Consider the following 22,254-nt stretch of genomic DNA (forward strand, 5'->3'; position numbering starts at 1 on the left):
CTGATGGAAGCAATTTAAAATGTTTCAGCTAATATTTACTGTAAAGAGAAAGACTAAGGAATTCTGGAATGTTACATCTGTGTATTCTTTTCCTAAGGCTAATAGAGTTCATGTTTTTGGTGCATGTTTGCGTCAGTGATCATTTTGATGGGCTAGCTCTTTCTTCAGGAAACAAGTTAATGTAGGTCTTTTCCAAGATTACCTCATATTCAAAAACACCTCCGAGTTTTCACAGCAGTGAAATATTAATGTGTTTGGCAATATGCTAATTACTAATTTGGTTTTTGTAAGGAAATGAGACTTGCCTGTAGGGGGAAGGAAAGGAACAGTTGTAATAAGTGCAGCTGGAAGTGAGTTAGAAGAGAATTTCAAGGGAAGTTTTATAGGTAGAGAGGATCTTTGTGCTGTGGGACATGGCTTAGTGCACATCCTATTTTAAAAAGTTCTGTTATCAGCACTTTCATAATCATCCTACTCAGAGCACCCTACTTTCCCACTGTGATTCTCCACCTCATCCTAGGCTGTTTCAACTATAAACCCTGGTAAAATCTCAACAACAAATACATATGCTATTTGTAACTTCTTAATCTATAAACTAAAAGTGTTGATTTAACAGTTACTGTATTTCTCAGAGGCTGGGTATTTGTTGTCTACAAAATTCAATAAAATATATTTTATGTAAAGCATAAAGTGATCTTTAGCAATTTAATGTCAAAAAGTTGGAAAAAATAATTCCATTTCAAGTTCTCTGTAACTTCAGAATTCAACAGAATTCCTAAAACTTACCAATTAATGTACTTTTTTATTTGAAGAACATATTTTCTGAATTTACCTTTGGATTACTATTATTTCCCAGATTAATGATGACACACTACAGCTTTGTTGTCTAAACAGTTTTAGTTATTATCTTAACAATATTGGGGGGAAAGTACGGAGTGTCTGCATGTTATTAAAATTTCAAAAGTGTTTTATTTTTTCAAGACTTTTAGAACTGGCCAATGGAAAAAATCAAGCAACACTTGTAAAAAGTTCTTTTAATATCCTAAAATATATTCACAGACCATATATCTATCAGTATATTTTATTTTAGAAAAAGAAAATGTGAGCCAAAAACCCCAGAACTTGCCAGTAAGTTATATTTAGCATGTTTTCCAAATACTAACTTGAAGCAGAAAATTGATCTTCAACCAGAAATATTTCATGCATATAATTTTCTTTAAACACATCATACCTTGAAAATATCTTTGCTTCTCCTGTTAGAAAGAGGACAATAGAGTGGAAGACCCTCTCTCTTGAAAACAACTGGCAAACTATATAAGCTTAATAAATTATTATTGATTTAATGTGATTTAGGGAACTCTTTAAATTTGAAAAAGTATCATCTGGAGTAATCCTGACATGACCTTGGTATTAGATGGGTTTAAAGAATATTAAAACCAAAGACAGAGAGGTCCATGGTAACTGCTGGGATGAGTGGTCTCCTGATCATGGTGGTCAAGCACCATTCAACTGGACAGCTCTTCCTCCCATGTCCTCAGCCTCATTATCCTAGTAAAACCTTGTAAGCAAGAGACACAGGCTTGTTGAAGATGCTCTAGGTTCTTTTCAATCCCCTTAGCTCCATCTTGATCTTTAAACAGAAATAATTATGGAAGTGAAGAGACAGCAGTGTTGTAAAGAACCAAGCAATAGATTCAAGTTCAATGCCTGAGGGTCTAAATCACACCTCTACTATCATTGCAAAATTACTTAGCCCTTTTGCAATTTAGTTACTTCCACTTCCTTCATCTATAAAGATATGAGGTTGAACTAGGTCTCCGAGGCCTCTTCCAGTTCCCAAACCCTGTAATTCAAACACCCATAAAAAAACAAAAAAAAAAATGGAACTGTGCAATATTCTGTTTCTAAAGTCAAGTTGTAAAGGGTAGAGACATTTTCATTAACAAATGCCAGAAGCTACACGGAACTTTGTGGGTGCTCAATAAATATTAAACAATCAGTTTTATCTTTTATCTGCAAAATGGGATGAGTAATGCTGACTTGCCTCACAGAATTTCAAGTGAGAAATAATACATGAGAACAAAGCACTTTTCAGATAATGGAGTAATTCGAATAAGCAGCTTGAATAGCTCTGAGGTCCAGCTAGATGATGCAGGAATAAAGTGCCGTTTTCATTATTACATCTGTGAAATACAGCAGTCTTTTCATCTGTTTTGGAAGAAACAGTCATTATCCTTGCTTATCACCAAGAAGTCAGCATGAGTAATTTCTGTGCAAATGGAATTTTCCATATGATTTTAACATTTATCGCTTTTAACAAAATGCAGTTTTTATCTTTACCTGATATCAAAATGGAATCATATCTTGATTTAAATAGTTTAATGAGGCATTCCATTGGCATTATACTAATCAGCCCACAGAAAATGCCTTTTGAAATGACTGATAAGCTGCACAAATGAGAAAATTATAAATTTAATAATCCTCCTACTCAAAAATAATACAATTCAAGAATTGTTATTAAGGAAAATAATGTGTTGCATTCTAGTTTCTTGGAGCCTTCCAGAGTTTGTTCTTATTTGTAATTATGTTCAATTAATAACATGTGCTATATTTTTTTTAGTGTTTCGACAAAAGGCAGCCAGAAGACAATCTGATGGTGACAAGTTCCCTGGTCCCAGGAAACAAGGTACTGACACAAACTCCAGTTTATTTCACTATCTCTAAGTAAGAATTAAAGAAGTGTTATGAATATTAAATAAACTCTCTTGGGATAGAAATAAATAAGTGTACTTGACTAATTTTACTCTTAACTTTGTCTTACTCAAATATAATTTTGCCATAATAAGATTAATGCAAGAAAATTACTTTAATTAACAAAGGCAAGAAATGCCTTGTGAGAATACTTGTGGTGATGTTGATGATGTTATCAGGGCTCTAGGAACGTCAAGGAAGACAAATTCCCGAACGTGCATCAGAGACTCTGCTTTCATAAACCTGTAAGGAGGAGCCTCTGAAATTACTTGGAGGGAGGGGCAGAAGATTGATTGCCCCCAAAATGGGACCAGCCTGGGTTTTCTGTGCTCTGCATTGAACTCCAATCAAAGATTATACCACCCCTTTCTCACTGTTTTCTTGCCTTCAGCACTTGATCCAACATTTTTTGAGCAATTTGTCATGACGGGAAGAGCTAAAAACTGTAGCTACAGAGACACCTCATACAGGAGGCTATTTTCCTCTTGCTCGATGAAGAGGCAGCTGTCCCCAGGTTTCCCATTCACAGTTGGTTCCTAGTGAAAGAGAGAATCTAGTTATTTATTATTATTATTTTTCTGATGATAAGGCCTTGGTTAAAGTTCAAAAATGAAAACCATAAAAGGTGGCAGAGGTGGTGCTAACACTGGCTGGCTCGATAATCAATGACGTGAGCAGATGCTTTTAATCTCAACCCACCTTTGAAATAAATTCAGTCCAAAATAATATTACCTTGAAATTGTTACTGGTAAATTATTGAGAGAGGCATTAAAATTAAACCAGGAAATTTTACAACAGTTACTAAACACTCCCATAGTCAGTCACCTTTTGTGCCATGTGAAGATGGCTGGGTAGTGACTGTACCAACTTCTAACACCCACTGAACCTCAGTGGGCCTGCTTCTAAGATGCCATGTATTGTCCTCTAAAAAAAACTGTATCCCTAAAATAATTGATATTCACCCATGACTTCAAGTAGTCTTTCCCATGGCAAAAAAAGGTTCTCCCCTAATCATTCTTCCAGTTAAGTACATGGTGTTTGAATGCAACACACGATGAAGCTGAACTTCCAGCCTCCCATGAATCACTTGGATATTCTGCTAATAGATTAACATGCAAAGATTCTATTGGACAATTTTCATTTGTAATAATCCCATATTGGGGAGTGGGAGGGCACAGAGATACATCTTTGTAAGTCTACTATTATTCTACCACTGTGCCTTTAGCTCTCTTATGCAGAACTTCATAGGAGATCATTGTGCAATTAGGATCAAACAGTCAATGCAGAATTAAACAAATTAGAAAAGACTCTTCCTCTGTGGACTCTCCCACATACCTCACAGAGCTTTGGAAAGAGTAAGGAGAGGGGATGCTTTGAGATCTTTAGGAGGCTATTTCCCTGAAGCATTTTTTATAAATTATTCAATTATCATGTTTTAATTAAATTCTGTTAGACTTAAGGGGGAAATGTGAAGAAGGCACAGGAGCTGAAGGAAGGTGACAAGTAACCAGTGTAATGAAGAGATCCTTGCAGTGCTTGATCTTATCAATTATTCATTCTAGTTGTTGCACAGAGAGCAATATATGGAAAGTCTGCCAGTTGAAGCCACGAAGCCTAGATGAGATCGATAATTACCCTGCCATGTGTATAGAAAAAGTCCCTCTGTGCCCAGAAAAAAATGGAGAGGAGAGAATAATAAAAGGAAATGAAGACCTAATTATAAAATTTTGAGGGATTAATATCTGTTCATGTCTTGTTACCTAATTTGCTTCATCATTGTCAATGATTACCAGATTTTTAAAACTCTTTAAGGGCTAGGATACTGAAATTTTTAATCGATTTTTTTTCTTTCTAGATTTTTTTTTTCTAGGTATTTAAATCCAACTTCTTGATGATTTTTTGATTGCTCAGTTTAGAGCAGTTTCCTTAGAGTCCTTTAGGGAACGCTGGACATCAGTAATTTAGCAGAATGGAAAAGAATATTATTCAATTTGCCAGGAGGAAAGAAATATAAACCTCACGAAATGTCAAAAAAAACCTCACTGATTACTGCAATCTGAGAAAAAGAAGATAATTAAGAATAATTGGGAATATTTTTTTTAAATTAAAGACCTCTAAGTACTGAAAAGGACTTACAGTGTCCAACCATTTTTGTCTAAACCTTTTCAGATTATTTATGACCATCCAGTCCATAGGACATAGTAGGCAATCAAAATTGCTTATTCCTGAGCTAATAAATACTCTTCAGATGTCCTGGGATTTCATGGTATAATAGGAAAAGCAATACATGCTTCACCAATGATAATCTCTTTATTTCGTAGAAACAAAAGAGGCCCTTTTATTAAATGTTTGTCAGAGTGAAAATTTTCTAAAGGGACTATAGAAGTTCTCTAAGAAAAGGCTAAATTATTTCTTTCACTATATGCTGAAAGGAAAAGGGACGATGAGAGCCAACTATTTTCCCACTGAAAGTATGTCTCAGATGCCCTATGTTCACAACTGCCAAGGGATTGCCAGGAAGTTACACTATTGCTAAATTGAGGAATTTTCCCGAGGAACAGAAAAAAAAAATTACTTGGCACCATTTCCATGGAAACTCAATATAAGGAAAATTCTGAGGACTTTGGATCACAAATAAAAGTTTCCATCAAAATACAGTTTTGAAATCAGTTTTCCCAAGTTGGTTTTGAAATTAGAAAATGCCAGAGTGATATAGCAGAATGTGCTGCTTTCACACCTCCACCCCTTCCCAAAATGGAGCCTCACAAGGTCTGTTATTCATGTTGCAAGCCAGAGACCTGAATTTTGTCAGTGAGCTTGGAGTTGATCACAGTTTTGAAGTCCGAGTCATATTAACCAAGTTCATAGGAGACTAATTTATAACTCCCAATTTCAACCTATTAAATCTATACATTCCAGTGACTAGATCCCTTCCCAGTCGCTAGAATGTTTGCATTCATTAGTCCCCTGCCAAATAATAAAGTGTCTATACAATAAAATCAGTAATTAGAAACCTACTGAGTAAACATTATCAAGTCGAAGGAGGCTGGAGGCATGTCAGGGCTGCTTCTTCAAGGACATAGACATGTCTGCTTCATCTTCCCTGTTCACAAACTCATGTCATAGTCTAGGGTGAAGGTTGCTTAAGTCTCCCAGACTTGTTACATTATTTTTCTCTGTTATATTTTTTTCTTGGACAATGCCAAGGGGCCTTTTCTCTCCTCACCAGAATAAACCCCATTTTATTAATGTAGCCTCACCTCAGACATTGTACATGGCAACTGATGAGGTTTAGCATTAACACCTTAGCTGCCACGCTGTGATCATGAGTCACATCCACAGATCTCAGCCACACGGTTCAGCACTGCATTGCATCAAGGATCTGTTGTTGCTGTTGCTCTTAGAAGGCAAACCCTTTCTTGGAGGGAGGGGGAGGGGGTGGAGCACATCTGCCTGAACTAACTGCCTGTACCGGTGCTTCCCAACCTGAGATGAGCATAAGCATTCTTTTTAGAGCTTCTAAAATGTGGTTGGCTGGCTGGCCTTAGACATGGACTAAAAGTAGAACATATGAGAATAAGCAATAATTTCAAAACCAACATACAAAAAAACAAAATCTAACGGAAAAAAACTGTTTCAGAAGCATATGGTGGTCAAATTTGGCTTCTAAGTATATTTCCAAAATAATCTGCACAATATAAATTTAAGTTTTGACATGTTTAAACCCATGTTTCATATAAAAATTCAAATCTCCAACCACTTTCTATTATATTATCATATCACTTGCTACAAATACGCCTGCTATTATCATTTGTTAATATGCTTTCCATGTTATTTTGAGACACATTTCTCTAAAATTATAATTCTATCAAAAGTGGAAAAAATATATAAAGAGAATCATGTTATCATAAAAACAAGAAAATTAAGATACTTATTTGTGATAATGAATATTCAGATGTGTTTAATAAGCAGGCACTGAATCTTGTCTACTCAGTAACTCCATCTGCCTGGCCCCTGTAGGCTCATGAGTTTACAATCCCTGGTGTAGTGTCTGCCCACTGATTCTCCGCTAAAGACTGCACGGTCATTACTGGCTGGCCTTCTTGGGGGTGTTCGTGCTCATGGGAAAGATATAATCAGAGAACATATCTTGTGTGTTCTCTAAGTGCCCAGTGCTGCAGCAGTTTGATAAATGTTAAATAATAAAATTTTCTATAAGTAGGAGACCTGGGAAAATGTGGATGGTATTACCCTTATTTGGGGAAAAAAGAATGCTGGTCTCTGAGGTATTTTCTTCAGCTGTTTTTGCCAGTGCTGGATATATTAAAAAAGAAAAGAGGGAAAATTATCAAAATGTGGTCATTTGTGCTCCATAAAAGGATAATGGACTCAATTCTCTTTTTCAGTATAACTTTCCATTTGCCATATTGTTCACAAAAGCTGTTTTATTAAAGTCATACCTGCAAAAACTCTTTTAAGAGCTGAATTCTTATCTAAAATAGTGATGTATCAACAGCTCACAGTGTGGCTTCTCGAAAGTACTTGTGAAGTCAAGGCATCAATAAGATGGAATTCTTAATAACAGTGAAAATAAAGACTGGAAAAAGCTAATGCTAGAGGCTGGAATTAATCCAATTAATTCTAAGATTGAAGAAGGAGATTGAAACAAATAAAACCAGCAGTCCACCAGCTGATCCACAGCTCTCACTCGCACAGATGCTAATTTTTAAATGTCTGCTCTCTCCAGCTGTGGGCCTTCTGTGTACATGCAGAGAGTGGCCCTGTGAGCAGGAAGGGAGGAGGAGGGATTTCATGTTACATTTTGCATCCTAAGAGCCTCAAGTAAAGCTCTGTGATGGAGGGATGGGATGGTAAAGAAGAATTCTGCTGGTAATTTATACAGAGAGTTAGTACTTGCAGCTCTGTCAGTACATAAGGCCAAAGAATCACACGCCACTTACAGGTGACAGCTGCACTGAACAAAAGCCTGCTAAGCCCTGGGATCTTGAGCTGTGACCCACACCTCTCAAAGTCCTCTGCGCTCCTAGAGCAGAAATCAAAATTTGGTCTGAGCACAAGGAATAGACTCAGAGGATAAATAAACATTAAATGTCTTGGTGAATGTGATTCTATAGCTGTGTTCTCTCTCAAGAACTGAAGAAGGGGACAAGCAAATAATATGAGAACTTAAAAAATCACTCCTGCGGAAAGGAAGACACTTTCCATCATAGAAACCCAGGATAATTATACTTCTGCAAATATTTCTTTCATGACTAAGATTGTGACATCTTCCACAGAAGTACCAGGGTATTAACATGGAGATAACGGGAACTACACACACACACACACACACACACACACACACACACAGAGAGAACATTTCAACGAACGATTTATAACTTTTTCAATCTGAAGATTTTCACAAATATTTTAACTTTTTACAAAATGTTCTAAGGCAGTAACTGTAAAACATGTGAGGTGTCAAAGTCAGTCTGAGATGAAAGCAAAGAGCTGAAAGACATTTTAGGTGGGATGACAGGATGAGGTGAAGCACATGACATGGAAAGGGACCAGGTGGCAGGAGGAGGTGTGGTAAGAATAAAATCCACTTGGAAGCGGAAGTTCCAATAGCAAATTAAAATCCACATTGGTCACAACAAAAAGACGGACAGTGGGTGAAGTCAATTATTGAAATAGAGAATGTGATTGGAGAAGGGTTTGCTCTCAATACATGGCAAGACTGAAAACAATCAGAAGGTATGAAGAACAGAGATCCAACTCCTGCATAACAGGCATATTTAAGACAGGACAGGCAATACAAGAAATAACAGCTAAACAAAGCTTTGGAGAGTGGGGTAGTGGGAAATGGAGTATGCAGACTGTGGGCTCGCTGTGATCCGGAAAAAGGTAAAGAAATATATCCAGACTTAAAAGCACCCTAGCAAATATTTTATTATTATTTTTTTTAAATATATCTGTATTGATTTCAGAGAGAGGAAGGGAGAGGGAGAGAGCGATAGAAACATCAATGATGAGAGAGTCATTGATCAGCTGCAGCCCGCAACCCGGCATGTGCCCTGACCGGGAATCGAACCCCGATCGCCTGAATCCTAGGTCGACGCTCAACTGCTAAGCCACGCCTGGCCGGGCCCTAGCAAATATTTTAAAATACAAAGATGAAGACACAGCCCTAAAGTGTTAAGAAAATATTTTAACTAAGATTTTCTATTAAAAAATAAAAATCAGTTTAAAAATTACTTAATCGATGTAATAAAAATTTGAAGTAAAGGACTACACATTTTATTGTGAAAAGATTGGGACATATTAATATCTAGTCAGGTATTTGTTCACATCAGAAGAAAACAAATATACTTTTTGGATTTGAAATATACTTTAGGGTTTTAGAAAGGATAACATTTCTATGTCACCATAAAAGTAGTGCCCCAAAATATTTTAAGTAAATGAGAGATTAAACAAATAAATAGCTCAAAAAAGAAGTCATGATGTTAAAGAATTTGTAGGGGATAGCAAATTCACTAAAACATGGACTTCAATAAAATAATTTTTATAAATTTATTTATAAACCATGTGAATGTAAAGTATTGGTGATAAAGAATAAATACATAATGCAACAAATCATAATTGTATGGCAGTATTATGGGTCTAATTCTCAAATACTATAAAAGTGCATAGAAACTAGAAGAAATGAAATAAATTAAAATCATGCCCTTTTATTTGTGATTTTACTAATCAAAAAATATAAGGTAAGAAAATCTTTGAAGTTTAGTAAAGTAACCATTATTTAAAAACAGAGTATGTACCTTCCAAATCACTTAATATTACATAATTATATATAAATATATTACATATAATATATCTAGTACACTTCTCTTTGGAGAAGTGTTTATTCAGGTCCTCTGCTCATTTTGTAATATATATAGACATATATATTCTTTATAACAAAAGTCAGAAACTACAAGTACAGACAAAAAAAAAAGTACACAAAACCAGATTCAGATTATGTATAAGAACAACAGTTATGACAATAAATGTGCCAGTTAAGCATCCTCACAGAGCAGTAACAATCATTGAGGACAAATAGCACGGTGTATACAATAGCTTATTAAGTCATCACCCTTATCTTATGAGATAGATGTCATTTTCCTTTTTAAGAAGGATTGGTTATGTAACCCAGGTCACAAAGCTAATAAGTAATAGAGGCCAAATTTGAATTTAATTCTATTTTACTCTTAAGCCCCTGTTTATAATCGCCTACTATACTGTCTTTTCAGGTAATCATAATAACAACTTCCTCTGACTTCCAGGGCTTTTGCTTGTACCACAAAGCAAGTTTACACACATTAACTCCTTTAACCCTGGCAGTAACACTATAAGGAAAGATTATTTATCTTCATTTTAAAGACAAAGAAACTGATGTTTACAAAGGTGGGGTGAAGCAGAGCTAAGATTTGTACCCATGCCTGCCAAGTCCAAATGTAATGCTATACATTCTCTTTTATGGAAGACACAGACAATAATTTGGGTAACAGACAAATCAAACTATAGTCTGTTTTAAAAAGATACAACACCAAATATACTAAAGAAAAGTTAAAAAAATCAATGGTGAGTAATTATTGCTTAAAGAAAGAGAAACGAAGGAGTTGTTTCAATCTTAATTTTAGAAAAAATAGAATTCATGGGAAGAGTGCTTATTAGACAAAGGAAATCACTCTATTTCTTTAAATTCCAAAACCCAGATAAATAGCATGTCATTCATGTACTTTTATGTGGCAAATATTAAAGCATTAAAATATTTGCCCTGGCAGGTGTGCGCAGTGGTTAGAGCATCTGCCTGGGTACAAAGGGTCTCAGGTTCTGTTCCCAGTCAAAGGCACCTACCAGGGTGGCCGCTCATTCCCCAGCCAGGTCAGCGAGGACGGGAAGCAACCGATAGATGCGTCTCTCCCACATGATGTCTCCCTCTCTCTCTTTATCTTTCCCTCTCCCTCTCTCTCTCTCCCCCCTCCACTCTCTCTAAAAATCAATGGAAAACATATTCTCGGGTGAGGATTACCAACAACAACAAACCATTAAAATATTTAAGTAAAATGTGATAGAATTAAAGAAACTGACAAAACCACAGTAGTAGTGAGAGGTTATAAGTACTTTGAATCTTTGAAAAGTAGTAAAAATGCAAAAATATAAATAAAAGAGGGTATATAAAAAATTAGGATATGTTTCCAGATCTTAGCTATTGTAAATTTCGCTGCTATGAAAATAGGTGCATATATTCTTTCTGATTAGTGTTTCTGGCTTCTTAGGATATATTCCTAGAAGTGGGATCACTGGGTCAAATGGCAGCTCCATTTTTAATTTTTTGAGGAACCGCCACACTGTTTTCTATAGTGGTTATTCCAGTGTACTGCATTTCCACATCCTCACCAGCACTTGTTTGTTGACTTATTAATGGTGGCCGTTCTGGCAGGTGTGAGGTGGTACGTCACTGTGGTTTTAATTTGCATCTTCCTGATAACTAGTGATGTTGAGCATTTTTTCATATGTTTCTTGGCCATCTGTATGCCCTCTTTGGATAAGTGCTTATTCAGGTCCCCTGCCCATTTTTTAATTAGGTTGTCTTCCTTTTGTTGAGTTGTATGAGTACTTTATATATTTTGGGAATTAACACCTTGTCAGATGTATCATTGGCAAATATGTTCTCCCATACAGTGGGTTCCCTTTTCATTTTGATGCTGGTTTCTTTTACAGCCCAAGTGCCCATCAGTAGATAAATGGATTAAAAAACTATGGTACATTTACACAATGGAATACTATGCAGCTGTAAAAAAGAAGGATCTCCTACCCTTTGAGACAGCAGAAAGGGACCTGGAGAGTATTATGCTAAGCAAAATAAGCCAGTCAGAGAAAGACAAGTATCACATGATCTCGCTTATATGTGGAATCTAATGAACAAAATAAACTGAATAACGAAAAAGATACAAAAGACATTGAAGTATGCAACAGACTGACATATTTCAAAAGGAAGGGGTGGGGTGTGTGAAGAGATTAACCAATGAATTTATATGCATATATGCATAGCTCAATAGTTTAGACAGACAATAGTTTGGGAAAGGCCTGGGGAGGGGCCTGGAGTGGGGTGGAGCAGATCAGTGGAGGGGGAAAAGGGGACATCTGTAATACTTTTGACAATAATTTTTTTAAAAATTCAGATATGCTTGTACTTAATATACTATACACTTTTCAATATCCATAATTGATGATAATATGCTAGCTGATAAAATAAACTTAATAAAATATGACCTATTCAACCCACTTTTTTATCTCAGTACAGTATTTAAAGTATTAATAACAGAAATTTAAATTAAAAACAACTGAAAAGAATCTGAAAAACTCTGAATGCAAAGAGAAGATTAAAACACAGGAGACTGACTGCTTAGAAAACAGGCCTACAGCCCGGCCGGGCGTGGCTCAGCGTCGACCTGGGATCCAGGCAATCGGGGTTCGATTCCCGGTCAGGGCACATGCCCGGGTTGCGGGCTCGATCAGTGACTCTCTCATCATTGGTGTTTCTATCTCTCTCTCTCCCTCTCCTTTCCTCTCTCTGAAACCAATAAAGATATATTTTTTAAAAAGAAAACAGGCCTACAAACTTTCTGCATAAGCAGAGGCAACCGCAGAGCCTTAGAACTGCTATCATTACAGAAGAGAAGGAAAACAAAGGAACTACTAGACAGGCTAGAAAACAGTATGGAATGAAGCCCGTAAAATAAATCTAATAAATATTAAAAATTGATGGTAGAATTTGAAGAATTCATATGCGAAAACACAAGAAATGTTGACGAAATCTAAATCTTTATTTTTAAAAGAGTAAATTAGCAAGTCCTCTGGTAAAGCTAATCAAAACACCAATTTTTAAAAGTCAGTCATGAGAAGACGGCAGTTTACAGAATCAGAGGAATTATTTTATTTTATTGGATATGAAAACATATGACTTTTTAAAGAGAAATACTAATAACAAATTATGTCAGGTGATAATGATGTGTTAATATAAGTTTATCAGTTGTAGTAAATGTACCACTGTGATGGGAAATGTTGATAATGGGGGAGGCTATGCGTGTGTGGGGTCAGCTGGTATATGGAAAACCTCTGCACCTTTTACTCAACTTTACTATGAACTTAAAATTGCTCTGAATAATCAAGTGTATTTAAAAATAAAGAGATTTAATTTATATTTTAAAAACCTATGTCAGGTGATTAAGGAACTTTTAAAAATATTACTAGACTAATAACTAAGGTATATTTTAACTCAAAAGATAATTAGGGACCAGTTTTGCCACTCAGTTATTTCAAACTCAAGTAAAAGAGTTTTCCTATTATATGAATCATCCCATGTAGTGGAAATATTAATGCAATATGTTAGTTATTTCATTAAGAAAAAATACATGATAATCTCAGTTAATGATGAAAAAGACATAAATCATGTCTTTTCTATCCATAATTTTCAATTATCCATAATTTTTAAAATCTTACAGAATAAAAAGGAGGACTTTTTTTTTTTTTTTTAAATATACCTTTATTGATTTCAGAGAGAGGAAAGGAGAGGGAGAGGGAGAGAGAGTTGAAACATCGATGATGAGTCAATGATTGAGCCCGCAACCCGGGCATGTGCCCTGACCGGGAATCGAACCGCAATCTCCTGGATCCTAGGTCAATGCTCAACCACTGAGCCACACCCGGCCCGGTTGGAGGAGGATTTCTTGACATAATTAGGAATATCCTACTAGTTCAAGGATAGAGCTATTCTCCTTAAGGCTAGGAACAAAATAAAGATGCTTATTATCCACATTTTTACTTACCTTTATTCTGGAAAGTTCTAATAAGGGGAATAACATAGGAATGTAAAATAAAAAGTGTAACTGTTGGGAAGGAGAGCATACTTTTTCATTATTTTTAGATGTACCTAAAAAGCATGACAGAATCTACTACAGGACTCCCAAAAGTTATTTAAAACAGTTGAATATAATTCAGAAATCATTTGCTTCTCTATGTACCAGCAATAATAGCTGGAAGACATCGTGAAAGAAAAGAAACATATTCACTATATATTGAGAACACAAAAAGTTCCCACTCAAAAGAAAGAGATACATCATTTTTCTGCATAGGAAGATAAAGAGTTTAAATTCTTCCTAAAATGATTGATAGATTTAAGAAAACCCCAATCATTTTAAAGGATTGAAAGGATTTTTTTTTTCTTTGGGGAAAGAGACAACAGTTTGGAAGACTGCTTCTAAATTCACAAAGAAAATAAATAAATAAATAAATAAATAATAAATAAACAAACAAACAGAGCTGAGACCAGGCAATCATTTAGAAAAATAAAAGGATTAATGCAGCACTTCTTGACATATGTTATTGAAGTCTGCTACTTATGCAGTGCTTAAATACACAGTACTTAGTGTTATATTGGCAGGATAATCACTAGCAGTGAGAGGAAGGTTTAGATTATAAAATTATTAAGATTTTTGTGCTTTTTTTACTTGAATAATGCAAAATATTATTAAAAGTGCAATAAAACAGGGACTCCGTCATCCCAGTGAGGCTGACTAGAGCAACACACCTCAAGAAAAGGAGATTGGCACTAAGTATAAATAGCTGTACAAGTGTTTAAACTAAAAAATTACACTTTTAGTAGTCTAATCTAAGGCCATTGACAGCATAACAGCCAATGATTTATGTATAAGACTTTGAAGCAACAATAATATATAATTAATTGTAGAAAGAATAAAAAATAGCCAACAGTAGCAAAATGTTTAAATATTGACTATACACACTTTGAGATATAATAGTGCCATTGAAACACATTTCAAAGAATATTTAGTGGCATGGAAATATTCTTAGGTTATGTGAATAAGAAAAAAGAACAGGAAACAGATCCATGTAAGCCCAGTTTAGGAAAATAAATGTACAATTAAAAAGGAGAATCACTAAAATGTTGAGTGACAGTCATTTTGTCTTTTAGTACTTTTCTTAATTTTCTAAGTGGTGGGGAAAAGGTCATGTTCTAAATCCCCAACTATTAAAGTGAAACAGCAAAGAATACATTGTCCATGAAAAAATTATTCGGATGCTTGTCGAAACGGTGAGGCTGACTTTATTCAGGGGGACTATGGTTCACGTACAAGGACCACTGCAACGTGCTTTTGCAGTAAAGGAGAGACACTGGCCTCCTCTCTGAATACAAAAAGATAAAGTACGAGTTTATAGCTAAGCTGTAAAGTGTGGGAGGGGCAGCGAGTGGATGGAACATTGTTAAGAGAAATCAGGGGTAAGAGGGATTCTAGCTAAATTGACCTAATGGATTCCTGCTGAAGGCTGGCAGGTAATCAGACACTACCTGGGGAATGATAGAAGGTAAGGAAGCTGATAAAATATTGAGGTTGACCAGATATCAGGACTGGGAGTTTCTGGCTACCAACTTAGCATGATCCTTGTGAAAATTAAGCAACACAAAGACAACCGTGGAAATACAAAAGGTGAGGCTTAGTTGGAAAAGGGCCAACGTTTAGTCAAGGACAGACTCTGTTAATTTGCAGCCCCAAGTTAAGGAAATGTAGACACTTGCTTGGAACTTACAAATAAATCAAAATTCCAGGTATATATTAGTCTGACCATGTGGACCTGAGCTTATTTACCTGCCAATCTCCTAGCTGTAGAACAAAACAATAACTTGAGATTTAAATCTCGGTCACTGATTTTTAAGTCCTGTTATTGACAAGTGCTTTCTGATTGCTCCCAAAATAGTTTGGTAAGATAGTACAGTATGAAAAGGTCCATGGTATATCTAGCATGGTTTGGAATGACATGTTTTCCATGGGGAAACCTAATAGCAAAGTGGGAGATATTTTCTTGTTGTGAAAACAGTATAGTGTTATTATAGAGTGTTGGAAATTAGAAGAAAAAAAATGTTATCACCCCTGGTACCATCACAATAGAACATCTGGTATCATCTTTTAAAATGTTGTTCCATGCTTTATTATACAAATAACATTGATATTGTTAAAATTTTACTTTATATACAATTTTGTATCCTGCTTTTGTGCTTATACTTACATAATAGGCATTTTTATGTTGCCACATGGTCTTCTTAGCAATTTCTGTTCTTTTAATCACTACCTAATATTTACTAAGTAAATAGTTTGTACTTTACATTTCTTGTTGGGAAATCAAGTTGTTTCCTTTCCAATTTTCAGTAAAAACATGTTCTTCTAGCCAGTCACTCTGTAAATAGAAGGACTTTAAACGAAAAGCCCAACTTGTTCTCTTACCTAATCTATGGATTCACACACTCACCACAGTGGGTTTCTTGATGTTTATATGACCAACACTTCCTCAAATGGAACATGTTGTAGAGAGAATAATCCAAAAGAAACTGAAAGTTTACACTTGATCTTAACCAAAAGGCTGAGAAGCGATTAAAAAAAAGAAACTTTAGAAACTGTAGTTTGTCTTGAAGCTTTTACAATAAGAGACCAAGAGTCTGCAGTATATACACTTCACAGCCAGACATGCTTTTTGAGGAAAATAATGTTAAACTCATACTAACACTTCTGAAAATAAACTAGTAACATGTATAAAATTGGGGAAGAAGAAACAAATCCTTCCATCCCCCATAAAATCTAAATGCAATTTTGCACACACTGCCAAAAATTATAGGTTGCACGTTTTGGTTTGACTAGTCTACCCTTAAGAGGAAACATAGTAAAGTGTCTAAATCATTTTCCTTTGCAACTTATCATGCTTAATAGTAATTTATCAAGTGTGAAAAAAAGGTAAAAGCAGATGCATGGAAAACTAGTTGTAAACAACTCACTTCCAGGGCTTGCTACATAGAACTCCCACTGCTCCTAACTTTTGTTCTTTTGATCTCCCTACACAACCACACAGACCAGAATCCCTCCTCCCTTAACATCCCCAAAAAGTCATCTTTCTTTTATTTTAGTAGCTAAAATTTGAGATATGAATGGGTGATTGAAATGAATATTATTTAAAAGATACTTTTTTTGAGTTCTGCTAAATCAGCACATATAGCAAAATTGAAGCTGGCATGGTTTTCTGGGAAGACTTTTCTTGTGATAAGTTCTACAAAAAGCAGAAAATTCAGCTGCCTGGGTTACTTGGGATAAAAATGGATTCACACTTAGGCAGAGAGATGATGGAAGCGAGGTGCCAGTTAAATGGCATAGCTCCTAAATGACGCTGCTAAACCTCCACACTCAGGCAGGAGCAGCAGGTAAGATGCCACTGCAAACTGCATCTCATGAATCGAATTGGAGTGCGGAGACCTATGAAAAGCAAGTGGTACAAGGAGCAGGACCTCATTTCTTATCTGTGCTTTCGGCTGCTGAACCAGCGAGCCCTCTGGCTGACTTGTGCATCTCCAGTTCCGCTGGGATTTCATGCTTCATCATCTCTGAGGGAATAGGTTTGGAGTACAGAATCTGTTGACATCTTGTTAGTTCTGGGGAAATAGGACTTCTGAAGAGAAAAGACAAGCCAAGAAAGCCCTGAGGGAATCAGAACGATGGGCCAAGGAGCGGTTTTAGGTGCACGGGAATCTTTTCAGAAAGAAACCCTCTCTAAATCTTTGTTCCCAGATTCTCTCCTAGAATTCTTTTCACCACTGAGAGTGACATCAGAAATCGTGCCAAGACAGCCCTGTGGCTCAAGTCTCCTTCACATACTTAAACATGCTATAAAGTACTTGAAACGTCGCTTTTCCAGACTTACCAATCCGAACCTTGTCAGAGAATCCTTACGTCTATAGAATTGTAATGCCCTCCCGTCTCCCAGTCCTTGTCAGCCTGCTCTGGATACCGTCTAGTTGACCTATTTCTTTCTTGAAGAAGGGGCCCGAGTAAGGAGCGATTTCTCCAGGGCCAGCTCATTAGTACACACCGGGGAGGACTACCTATTCTCTGCTTCTAGACTTTCTGGGCGCATTTAAGTTTGGCAGTGCATAACACGTGTGCTGCTGCTGAGTCACCCTGTCCCTCCTGGGATAAGACAGTGGGTAGGCTGGACTTCATAGGAATATATAAGTGAGAAGGTACAAACTCGGATGAGTTCTGCAGCCAGGCAGGCAGCACAAATGTGATACCATCCAGTGATTATCAGGAGTGACAGGGACTTGGGTAGCCAGGACATTCCTAAAGGTTCATGTCTATCTTCATCTTGGTCTGTGATATCCTTCCACTGGACTTCAGGCCAGCCCCTGGTGTGGCATTGGCAGCCACACATGGGAAATCGGACCATCTAATGTTCCTCTTGTGCTGAACAAATAATACATGAAATATTCCAAAAATAAACTCTTGAAAAAAAAGCAATTCACTACAAAATGACCACCAATTATTTATTTTAAAATTTTTCAGGAATAAACTTTCAAATGATCCTAACCCTCTTGTGACATTAGGATTTTGGTTGAGACCTCTTTTTCCAAAGCTAAAGAGATTATGTTTTCCACAAATATTTATTATTAATAATAATGTTAACATTTATTTAGCTTACGGTGTGGCAGGCACTATGCTAAGTTTCTGTGCACCTTTTTTAAAGTAATCCTCACAAATAGACCATGCAGTTGGCACTGCCCACGGCTGGTGCAGGGCAGAACTTTTGCTACTGTTCTCCCCCTCCTCTGCCTTCTCAGTGACGCAACACATTGTCTTTAACCTTAACATTAGGTGCCAGGCACAGCCATCCTTAGATAAAAATCATTAAGAAATGTCTACTGATTTATTTTGTAACTGCTCATAGACCAGTAAGAAGAAGAAACTCCGGCTGCTTGTTTTTTAGAGGTTTTTTTCTTTTCCAGTTGTCATAGATCAACATCTCATTAAAACACCCTCCTTTATACTGCAGACAGACCTCGGGTGGAGAGTCAAGCCTTTTCCACTTTGAGAAGCTGCCTGGCCACTGGGCAAGAAGAACTCATCCTCCTGCAGGAGCAAGTGAAGAGCGGGAAACTATCTATGGACCAAGCCCTTAAGAAATTTAAACAATGGCAAATGGGAAAGACAGGCCTGGAAATAATTCAGCAGGTAATACTGACCCCAATCCCTTCTGGAACATTCCCTCACAGAGCTCCTAGCCTCTTTGTAAATGATGAGTCTTCACAAGAAATACAAGTAACTGTTCATTTGTTTGCAAATAGCCACAAAAATAAGATGTTTTCAAACTACCAATTAAAAGTTGAAAATAGCCCGGCCGGGCGTGGCTCAGTGGTTGAGCATCGACCTAGGATCCAGGCGATCGGGGTTCGATTCCCGGTCAGGGCACATGCCCGGGTTGTGGGCTCGATCCCCAGTCGGGGGGAGCAGGAGGCAGCCGATCAATGACTCTCTCTCATCATTGATGTTTCTCTCTCTCTCCCTCTCCCTTTCTCTCTCTGAAATCAATAAAGATATATTGAAAACAAACAAACAAACAAACTTCCTTTAAAAAAAATAAATAAATAAAAGTTGAAAATACCCAGACTTCATGTTTACAAACCCCTGGTGAAGTCAGTGCCGGGACCTTATGTATTAGAGCTAATACCTCAACAACGCTGTCGTTAGGATAGTGAATGTTTTATGAATCTCACTGATGAAATTAGGGTGACACATCTTTACGCTAACATGTGATCGGCATTCACAAGAGTATTATGTAGACCAGGCTTAAAGGAAACATGAAAATGATTGAAATTGTATCAGGCAATAGTCCTAAATGCAATGTAATAAGTATTATCTTCTCTTCCCTTTAATCTGCCAAGAGAATTAATGTCAGATAAGCTTAGTCTTGTCTTCTATAAATATAATGTACACCCTGAGAGGGGATTGGAGTAGGTGGTGCAGAGATGAGAATGAAAATAAAATGCACCATGTACACTCTGGGACATTCCTCAGTGAGGGGTATCAGGCCCTTATTCTATGTATCCCCAGGCCTTCCTGGTCCCAAAACATTCCTGCAGTTTGTCTTCTCATCACAGAAAGCTCCAGGGACTTAGAACCCAGTTGTCAGGCAGCTGTTTGATGAAACACATTTAATTAGATAGTTTAGGCCAAAGTATAAATAATCATTAATAGCTTAATATGCTATCTTTCCCAAGGGATTATTTTTTATTTAAGCCCTAGCCAGTTTGGCTCAGTGGTTAGAGCACTGGCCCTCAGGCTGAAGGGTCCTGGGTTCAATTCCAGCCAAGGGCATGTACCTCGGTTGCAGGCTTCATCCCCCAGACCCTGGTCAGGCACGTGGGGCAGGCAACCAATCCATGTGCCTCTCTCACATTGATGTTTCTCTCTCTTTCTCTCTCTCCACGCTCTGAAAAGCAATGGAAAAAATATCCTCAGGTGAGGATTACAAAAAACAATGCTTAGGAAAACAATTTAAACAATATGGCATATACACAGGAGACAGTTTAGGTAAAGGAACTTTCCCAGTACATCTGAGATGACCCCGTGTCAGAAACCATCTGTCTCTAAGGGCAGCTCCGGTTGTGGGCTGGTGGTTAAACGTGGTCCAGACTTTGCAGTGCTAAGCAAGGACAGTGATTTTGCCAAACAAACGTGAAAGAACGCTGATCATAGAGTTTTGTAACTGATCACTGTTCATGCTTCTCAGTCTGTGCCAATGCATCTCCATCAAACATCCCTCTTATCCTGAAACAGGTAAAATATGCTGAAGTGCAGGCACACAAATCACTTTCCTAGAAATGCTACGTTGTATGAATTTTGTTGAAATAAGTCATTTTTATCCCATCTTCCTTAGGCCCTACAATAGTAAAGTTTACAATTCAGAGTAATCCAACCCAAATATCTTATTTAAAATGATTTCACTAGTTGTTTTATTAAACACTTGGTTATTTCTATTTTGTTTGTGGGTTTCTATTTAATATTGTTTTAGAAAGAATTTAAGGTGGTCAATACTTGCTACTTTGAGACTGATCTGACTTATCTAATGTGAAGGGACAATGGGTTAATGAATATGGTTAGTTTTTAATGCAAAACTAAACAAAACAAATTAACCTGTATATTCAAAATCAGGCACTAAGACTGCTTTCCATAAGAGCCAAAAGCTTAGTAGTTCTGACTAACTACTGTTTGAGGTATCAATCAGTACTTTTCCTTTTTTCCCCAGCTTTATTGAGATATAATTGTTGATTTGATGCACTTATATATTGCAAAATGATTGCCCTATAGTGTAGCTAACATTTCCATCGTCGCATAATTACCGCTGGGGGGATGGGGACATTTAATATCTACTCTCTTAGCAACTTTTAAGTGTACAGTACAGTGTTGTTTACCATAATCATTTTGCTATACATTAGATCCCCTTAACTTGTAACTAAAAGTTTGTACCCTTTGGCCAACACCTTAACCCTTACTCCTCCTGTTCCTGGTAACCACCATTCTACGCTCTGCTTCTATGAGTTTGACGTTTTAAGAGTCAACATCTAAGTGGTCTAATACAGCATTCGCCTCTCTTTGACATTTTTTACTTAGCAGAATGCCCTCAAGCTGTGTCCATCCATATTGTGACAAATGGCAGGATTTCCTTCTTTCTCATAGCTGAAGAATATTCCATTAAATTTATACATAAAATGTATATATTCCATAAATATTATCACATCTTCTTTACCCACTCATCCATTGACAGACACGTAGGTTGTTTCCATATCTTGGCTATTGTGAAGGATGCGGCCGTGAGCATGGGAGTGCAGAAAGCTCTTTAATATCCTGTTTTTACTTCCTTCTGATACATACTCAGAAGTGAGTTGGCTGTACCGCATGGTAGTTGTACTTTTAATTTTTCAGGAATGTACATACTACCTTCCATAGTGGCTGAACTAATTTACATTCCTACCAACAGTACTCAGGGTTCCCTCTTCTTCACATCCTGCTAAACCCCGTGAATGTGCATGTACACACACTCAATCCCACTTTTCACTATTACTTTTGTAGTTTACAAAAATATTCACTTCTGTCCTGAGGATGAGTCTGTCAGAGGTGATTATAAAGTTACATAATTATTGACAGACAGGAAAAATTGTACAAACATAGAGCTTGTACCAAGCGCTTAATAATAGGAGAGCTTCTAGAATAATGAAGACCCATGTAGAAACCCCGGAGGTGAAGGCCAGGTGGCTGAGAAGGTAAACCCCTTGCCTGTCATTCTCCTCACTCCTGGTGACGGTCCCTGAGCGCCTGAAGAACATTTGCTCCACTCTTAGGAGAGCACCTGTCAGGCAATGAGAACAACCCTCTATTTAGGAAATGTGGTTTCTAGGCTTCAGGGGAAACTCTTAAGGAACAGTGCTAGTCTTCAGTTTTCTTTTCAAAGGGGATTTTTGATTGTTACTTTATTTTATATTGTGGTTAAAAAGATTAGATGTTCAAAGGGGAATGTTTGGAAAGCAAAGAAAGATCACAAATTAGCTAAGAAGGGAAATCCAGT

General features: G+C 36.8%; 1 protein-coding gene across 1 annotated transcript in view; it reads left to right on the plus strand.

Moving 5' to 3' along the window:
- BANK1 (B cell scaffold protein with ankyrin repeats 1) overlaps positions 1-22,254 on the plus strand; it is a 306,359-nt gene that overhangs the window by 273,836 nt on the left and 10,269 nt on the right. The window contains exons 12-13 of the mRNA XM_081154901.1: positions 2,621-2,686; positions 18,685-18,863. Of these exons, the coding sequence (XP_081011027.1) occupies positions 2,621-2,686; positions 18,685-18,863 (245 nt within the window). The remainder of the gene's footprint in view (positions 1-2,620; positions 2,687-18,684; positions 18,864-22,254) is intronic.

Source organism: Miniopterus schreibersii, assembly GCF_964146895.1.
Source record: "Miniopterus schreibersii genome assembly, chromosome: 1".
Lineage (NCBI taxonomy): Eukaryota > Metazoa > Chordata > Mammalia > Chiroptera > Miniopteridae > Miniopterus > Miniopterus schreibersii.